Here is a 7,990-nt window from a genome sequence, read left to right as displayed (position 1 = left end):
TCTAACCGACTAGAATCATGCTCGATCTCCACGTCTTGTTTCTTTGCGCGAAACTCCGCGCAGTCGGATCAAGCATCGAACTCGTCTCGTAATGGGCCAAGCCTCCTGGCCCAAGTCTAGCCGTGAGGGTATAGGGGTTTATACCCCCACAGCTGTCACGGCTATTCAAGCCGCGAACATTCCAGAACAAGAATTTGTTGTCCGACATGGAAAACAGCTGGGCGATGAAGCTGAGGGCGCGGCTAGGGGTCCAGCACAGCACCCGCTACCCGACGGCCGGCTGCCGGGAACAGCTCCCGCATTGCTCCACTCTTGGAAGCCGACAATGGCTCGCGAAACACCCTCTGAAACTTACCATTGATGTTGGAGTGAGGAGCTTGGGGAGGAGCAGGAGGGGAGCGAACGGGTCTCCACTTCTTGAGCAAGACCTTTCTAGCTTGTGCTTCCAGCTTGGGCTCCCTGAGGTGCGCGGACTGTGCAAGGCGTGAACTACGGCGCGGCACCGGCGCAGCGGACGTGTAGCGCGGGCTGGCGGCACGGGAGACACGACGGATGGGGGACTCCAGCAGCAAGGGAGGGCTGAGAGGCATCCTGAAATCGTCGATGAAGCTTGACAAGGATGGCCGCTGCAGCCCGGCGTCGACACACTCCGCAGCATCTGAGTCATCCACGTCATCCCGAGCAGGCTGGGCAAAAGGCTGGAACACCTCCGCAGCGGCGACATCCCTAGGCTGGAGCTCCACCACAACATGGGGAACCTCCGGGGCTCCGGCCGGAGGCACTAAGGCCGCTCCCGCTGGAGATACAGCCTCCGCCGAGCAGCCTTGCGCGCAGCCGCCCGAGGGTCCAGACCGTCTCCCAACAAAACCCGCGCCGAATGCAAGCTCGCTCTCAACACAGTCCTTGAACCAATCATCATGAGAGGGGGCAGGGAGCAGCAAGGAGCTGGCACCCCCGTAAAGTAGAATGGGGGCGATGTTGAGGAATGCACCGACGACGCCCGGACGGATCGGGGTAGATGGCTCCCGACGAAGAAAGATGGACGGCGAGGGCGCAGACGAACCTGACCCCGTGAGCGCAACAGGCCGAGCTGGGGTGGAGGGGCAGAGCTCCGGCGATCGAGCGCGAGCCTCCAGTATATCGCAGCCGCCTCCACCGGGAGCAAGCGGGCAGTGGAGGTCTCCCACCCGCACATAGCCACAAGAGGGGGCGAAGGAGGACGCGTGCTGGTGCAACTGGAGGCCACCCCCAGCCGGAGCGGGGGCGTCCTCAACCTCGCCATCCCCAGCGACATCCCCACCGAACGGCCCATCGGCCGGCGGGTCGACGAAAGGAGCTGGCCCGGGCGCCGGAGGCCCCCAGCCACCCGCCTCCTGCTGCGCGCCCCCAGGGGAACCTGGAGGGGAGCTGAAGTCCTGGATAGCGACGAGCCGAACCTTGATGAGGTAGAGAAGCCCCGCAAGGTGATCGTCCGGCGGCGCGACGCCCCCCACGACAGGCTCTAGGATGAAGATGAGGTTGTGGTCGACGACGAAAGCTGGATGCTTGCACCACGCAGTGACAAAAAAATCCCTGTCATCATCATCCTCACGGTCCCGCAACAAGGACTCCTCAATGTTCGCACATGCCGGCCCCAACACAGACTGAGCCACCTGGACACTCCTCGCGTGTAGAGGAACACGCGAAAGGGCGAGCAAAACCTTGAACTTGAAGGTACCCAAGTGAGCTAGAGTGGTACGTCGCCAAGGATACCAGACCATGGGAAGAGCAGACGGCCGCCTCGAAGCGAGTACCCGGTCGCGGTCTGCGCCATGCTGAAATCAGACGACGAAATCCTCCAGAAAGTGTCGCCGCACGTCGAACTCTCCTACCGTCAACCTGAAATGTCGCACAAGATGGTCGCGGAGCATCGCCGTGGACACTAGGGGACGATTACCAGCAACATTGGCCACCAAGGCGAAGCGAAGCGAGTCCTCAGCCGCCTGTACCGTAGGAGACCGCGGTACCACCACCAGAGGCGCATGGGGCCTGCGAGAGAGCAGCTCACCCCCGGAGACCGCCACAGGCCCTGGGGCCGCAACCATGTCCGGGGCCACAACGGCCTCCTGGACAGGTGGGACACTGGGGGGAGGCTCATGGGCGGGGCGTGGCGGCAGCGGTGGCGGCGGTGGCGGCGGCGGGGGAGGCGCGGACTAACGCTGGGAGGACTCCTCCGGGCTGGGCGGTCTGCAATAGTGAGGCACAAATGGCGCACATCCAGACGAGACGGAGCGCCCGAAGACAGTGTCCGCCGAGCCTGAACGTCTCCCCACAGCGCACGGAGCTTGAGCTCGGCGAGACGGCCCACGACCGCCACCACACCCATTCGACGGAGATCTCGGCCGCTTGGCCCCCACGGCAAAGGGGGTGACAGGGAACAGACATGAGGCTGCGTGGTGGCCCTCGGCCCAGCAGTTGTAACACTTCGCCGGCCACCTGCAAGCGGCCCGGAGGTGCCCGGAGCCGAGGCAATTGAAGCACAACCCATTCAGCATGGGGGGAACAGGTTGGGGGGGCTCGACGACGAACGGGAGCGACCCAAGCGGCGGCTCTTCACTTGGTAGAAACCATCAGCGTCCGGGGAGCCAACGGTGCGTGCCGGGTGCGAGACAGGGGAGCGGCTATTCATTGGCGACCCCCGCGGCGACTCAGGGTGAGTGCGGCGAGCAGTGGCCATGAAGCCCTCAATCCGCCTGCCCGCCCGGCGGTGGCGGTGACGAGCGCGGCGCGGGGCTCGTCGGCGCTTGGCCCCGGGGGCGGCTCCTTGCCCCGCTCGGAGAGGGGGGGGGGGGCGCGGGAGGCGACGGCGAGAGCGGGGGCCCAGGCTCGTTAGCCGCACCGTCGTCATCCTCATCCTCTGAGAGCTCGAAGTCGCTAAAGTGGACCCTCTCCCCGCTTCCACGGCCGAGAGCTTCCAACAGCCCGCCCGGGGAGCCGACCTCCAAAGCCTCCTCCACCTCATCAGCCTAGCTCCGGCTCGAGCTTGACCCCAGCTCCGTGGGAAGCACCAGATCTGGGCACGGAAGGAGGCGGCGGAGAGGCTTGCGAGGGAGAACTGACAGTGGAGGAGGGAGTGGAGCACGAGGAGGCACCGGATCCGTGTAGCGCGAGGGCGGGGGGGGGGGGGGGGCTCAGAGGAGCGGCGGCGAGGCCATCAGCGCCGGGGCGCAACGGGGCGGCGGAGTCGCCTTACCTGGCTCGCGGAGCTCCCAAGCTCTCCTAACAGCTCTGCTATGCTATGAACAGAGTTTCTGTTTTGGGCTTTAAAATAACTTTCTATCTCAATTTTTTTAGCAAAAAGAGAAAAAAGTTTCCTCCAACAGTTTATAAAAGAAGTACTTAAAAATAAAAACTTGTCAAATATTCTCTTTAACTCATAAGTTTGCAAAGTAGAGAGAACTTCATATCCCTCTAGTAAAAGATATGATTGACTCTAGTAAACTAAAAAACAACAAATAGATGTGCACCCTACTATAAATTTTTAAATTTTAGAAAATTATTACAAGGTACTGTTAGAGAAGAACAAAATTTAAAACTGTTATTTTGTTTTATTAACTTGCTAGATATATTAATTTAGCAAGTAAATTATACCGACTACTAGAGAAGTAGAGATGCTCTGTAGGTGAAAAAAGAGAGTAAACTTGGTCTCGGTTACAGATAACAGCGAATTAGAATCTCCAGGTAAATTTACAACAGCTCTATTTTTGTCTTTAGTGAAGCCCAAATACACCCGTGATCCAATTCTCTAAAACCAAGCGATAGCCAAAAAAAAAGATAAACTAAAAAACAAAACAAAACATGAACTACAGAAATGCTAATTAGACTTGCCCTTGCAACTAATCTAGGTTCTTATATCAGAACGATCGAAGAAGCACACGTTAGGTACCCATATCGGATCCTTCAATGTACACACAGTCAGTTACTAATTCTCTTGTTGTCTTCTGAAGAATAGGGTCCTGTCGACGGCCGTGAGCAGACAGAGATCACCGAGACTTCGCTCGTCCGCCGGATCACTCTCCATGTCCACGTTCAAATCGATGCACGACGGAGACGACGAGGAAGCGCCATCTTCGTTGTGTTCATGTTCACCTGTGCGCTCCTCCTTGGTCTCCTCCATCTCTACCTTCACCTTCTTGCTCGGCGGCGAGCAACCTCTAGACCTGCTGTCGCCGTCAAAGCTCTCGCAGCTGAGAATGACGATGGCATCGCCCACGCCGACCTCCTCGCCAGCATGGTTCCGCACGACCCCGCTCTCGATCGCCTCCTTGATGCCGAGCTGGCAGTCCCGGTCAGCCCGCTCGACGTCCTCCATGAATATGACCCGGTGTGGGTTCTCGGAGACAGCCTCGTGCAACCGTTCTAGGTAGGCCGCCGCCATCCGTGGCCGCTTACTCCGGTGGTGCTCCTCGGACGAGGCGGCGGCAGGCGGCGGCGGCGACGAGGCAGAGGCACCCCCACCAGGCCTGATGGATACGAAGCTGTTGCGTGACCCGAAGACGAGACTAGCAAGCTCCCTCGCCACCTTCTCCTTGCCGTCGGCGTCGCCGCCGAGGAAGAACATCCACGTCTCCTCCTTGGCGTCCGCCGACCTCGACTTGTCGCGCCGCTTGGCGATCCCCGACCGGCACTGCAGGACGGCGCTGGCGATCTCCGGGACGATCTCCTTCTGCCACGGCACTTCTTTCTCCAGCGCGCCGCAGAGCACCTTGAGGTTCTCGGCGCTGAGCTCCTTGAACTTGGCCTTGGCGCGGCGGCACTCCACCTCCACGGAGCCGTTCGAGCCGCCGGAGTCGTGGGACCTGCTGGCGGCGGCCTTATTCCCGCCGCTGGCCTCGCGCTTGGGTCTCCACGGGTGGTGGTGCGCGGGCGCGGCGGCGTCGAGACCAGCGAGGAGCCACGACGAGTGCCGCGGCTGCTGCGACTGATGATGATGATCGCCGCCGTGCTCATAGGAAGAGATGGAGGACGCCGGAGACACCGGCGCGGAGAAATGCAGCGTCATCCGCTGTGACGACGGCCTGCTGCAGATGGAGCTCCATGTCTTGCCAAGGTCCGTAAGATGGGTCGTAGTAGGCTCCTGTAAAAAAGAAAAGTCAGTTAGGAAGATTATTACAAATGTGTCAAGTTGGACTAATAACATATACTACAGTAATTGTTGGATTGGAGAAGGGAATCATGCATGTGACTGATGAACATTTTGTGTACCTGATGATCACGGCAATGCTGGAGCCAGGAAGGGAGGGTGGACGACGACGAGACGAAGGGCCGAGGCAACGCCGCTTTCGTGTCGATCCTCGCGGCAGAGCAATCGGCGCAGCATCTGGAAATGAGCTGGGTGCCGCCCAAAAGCGGCCAGCAAGACGCCGGTGCGTTCCCATCCGTGTCAGAGCCGGCTTTCATGGACTGATTGACCGTGCCTAGAGCACTGCAGAGAGAACAAACGGGAATAAGATTCCAGTGTCATTTCACGTACCCTACCCCCTCGACGACATATCCATAAAATCAGCTACCTGCTAGCTGCTAGCTTTGCCGGCCGGTTGTACCACACACATTGTCTTTGATTGGAATTATGTTGATAAAAAGACCAGTTTTTATTTCTTAAAACTATATATAGAGCTGCCAATCGAGATATATGGTATATATATACAGCAACCCCGGCCCTATACAGTTTTGAACTTAGGATGTTCAAACTTCAGAACCCCCCAGGGGGAAACAGAGATGGAAAAGAGGGAATATGTGGAGGTGAAGAGCTAGCTAGCTGGTAGCCTAGTACTACTACTACCTAAGCTTTTGTTCAGAAAGCACGCAAAAGATGCAAGCTTTCACTCACACTCATGGTAGGCAAAGAGAGAAAAGGGCAGAGCACGTTGCAGGGACGCTACAGTTGCTACTACTCCTTGTCCTATAGAGCTTGCTCACAGTTACTTCAGTTACGAATTGTCAGGGACATTTCGTTTCAGCAGGTTGGTTCGTTCACCTGACGTGACATTCTGAATCGAAAAACCTACAGCTAACAACTTTGCATCGCAAAACCGATCGATTGGGATTTGGGAATGGGACCTCTCTGGATTACCTGTCGTCGAAGGCGCAGGTGAGGCTCAGCACCAGGCTGCCGGCGGGCACGGTGAGCGTCTGGAGCCCCCACAGGCTCTCCAGCGACGGCTGCCCGACCCGACACCTCATGTAGGCCTGGTACGTCCCGAACCCGAGGAGCCAGCACATGCTGCCGCCGCCGTGGTCGCCGCCGCCGCCGCTCGCCAGCAGGGCGCGCAGCTCCGTGACGACGTGCTCGACGGAGCTGTAGTACCCTCTCCTCCCGCTCTGGACGTGGCCCGCCCAGAACTCGGCCGCCCACTTGAGGTCCTCCACGACGAGCACGACCTCCTGCTGCCTCCTGCCCCTGACGAGGCACCGCAGCTCGCCGAGCCGCCGCTCGGTCTCCTCTCTCGGCATGTCGCGGAACGACGACACGCGGAGGCTGACGACCTGCGCGCCACGCAGCGCGTCGTGCTTCGCCTCGGCTCTCTTGATCTTGTCCACGGCCGCATGCGCCATGGCCTCGGCCGCGGACACGCTCTCCGCGATGACGACGACCCTCCTCTTGCTCCGGGACGCCAAGCAGTCCAGGATGGCGGCCACGTCCTCGTCGCGCGCTTGGTGGAGCGGGAGCGGCAGCGGCAGCTTGTTGATGGCTTTGGCTTCCTGAGCTGTTGGGCTCGTGGTGGCAGAGCTGCTAGGGTTAGGGTTTTTGCCTGGAGCGGCGGCCGTGGCCGCGGTGGTCGTTGTTGTGCTGCACACGGCCTGCTCCACGTTGGCCTTGACCTGGGTGCTGGAGAAGCCAGCCTCGCGCATCACGCGGCTGACGCTGGGGTCGTCGAGGATGGAGACGACGAGCTGCTCCAGCTCGATCTTGACGGCGAGCACGGGCTGCTGCTGGCTCTCGACGGAGCCGCGCCGCTGGTGCGCCTGCGCGCGCTTGAACGCCGCGACGAGCGCGTTGGACAGCGACGGCGGGTAGTAGTGGTGGTGGCCGTGCCCGTGTCCGCCGAGCAGCGGCGACGAGGCGACCGCGGCCGACGCGGGGAGGCGGTTGAGCGCGACGTTGAAGCAGAGCTCCAGCGCCTTGCACTGCAGCGGGTGGGAGTGCGAGCGGAGGCACGCCGCGCGCAGCAGGCCCGCCGGCGCCGCCAGCATCGCGCTCGCCACGTGCAGCGGCGTCACCTGCGCGTTCCCGCGCCGCCGCGCGAGGCTCACCGCCTGCTTCACCACCGCCGCGGCCTCCGCCGTCAGCGACTGCTGCACCGTGCACCCCCCGGCCCTCATCTCTCTCTCCTGGCCAGCCACCTATAGCTAGCTGATCGATTTGGTGCAGCAAAGGCAGTGTGAGTGTTGAAAGATCTGGTGGCAGTTGCGAGGCTGAAGACGAGACGAGATGTGTGTGTGCGTAGATATAGAGGGGAGGATCGATCACTGGAGCTGATGCAGGTGGTGGTGCTGCTTTATATGTTGGTGAGTGTTGTTCATCTTTTGAGCAGAGACGACGGCCGGCCGGTGATGTGTGGAGGAGGTGAAGGATAGATGATCATTAGCATTGGGTGTATGGATTTGTGCTTTTCTTGTTAGAGAGGGCTGCTGCTGGCTGGCTAGCTGCATTTTTTCTTTACTACTCTCAGATTTTTTTTCCCGGGTCCAAAGTGGATTTTGTGGTGGTGGGAAAGAGAAAGTGGGTAGAGGGTAGAATGCATGTGCTGACAAAGCAGATACAAAGGCGCCTCAGCTTTCCCTCCTCTCTCTATCTCTCTCTCCATACCTAGCTCTCAGTCTAGCTCAATGACCATGAGAAAGCAGATCATATAGATGTACACAGGGTAGTGTATTGCAGTATCTTTGCGACCAGATTTTGTATGTGATCGGCTACCTCTAAAGAATGACCCAGTGAGAGCGAGAGAGG

At 59.6% G+C, this 7,990-nt stretch overlaps 1 protein-coding gene across 1 annotated transcript; it reads right to left on the bottom strand.

Moving 5' to 3' along the window:
- On the bottom strand, positions 3,720-7,647 carry LOC8073005 (protein SMAX1-LIKE 3). Its single transcript, XM_002446405.2, has 3 exons — positions 6,113-7,647; positions 5,245-5,464; positions 3,720-5,116 (listed from the first exon to the last, which is right to left on the bottom strand). The coding sequence occupies exons 1-3, from the start codon at positions 7,360-7,362 to the stop codon at positions 3,962-3,964; spliced, it is 2,625 nt and encodes an 874-aa protein (XP_002446450.1). The 5' UTR covers positions 7,363-7,647; the 3' UTR covers positions 3,720-3,961.

This window comes from Sorghum bicolor, chromosome 6 (genome assembly GCF_000003195.3).
Source record: "Sorghum bicolor cultivar BTx623 chromosome 6, Sorghum_bicolor_NCBIv3, whole genome shotgun sequence".
NCBI classification, from domain to species: domain Eukaryota; kingdom Viridiplantae; phylum Streptophyta; class Magnoliopsida; order Poales; family Poaceae; genus Sorghum; species Sorghum bicolor.
The sequence above is the reverse complement of the archived record's forward strand: the minus strand, read 5'-3'. Positions and strand labels throughout refer to the sequence as shown.

Excerpts from the sequence above, each read along its gene's own strand:
- LOC8073005 (XM_002446405.2), bottom strand. The coding sequence starts at position 7,362 with ATGAGGGCCGGGGGGTGCACGGTGCAGCAGTCGCTGACGGCGGAGGCC. Across the intron at positions 5,465-6,112 it reads ACCTGCGCCTTCGACGACAG|TGCTCTAGGCACGGTCAATC; the intron begins GTAATCCAGAGA and ends TTCTCTCTGCAG. Across the intron at positions 5,117-5,244 it reads AGCATTGCCGTGATCATCAG|GAGCCTACTACGACCCATCT; the intron begins GTACACAAAATG and ends TCTTTTTTACAG.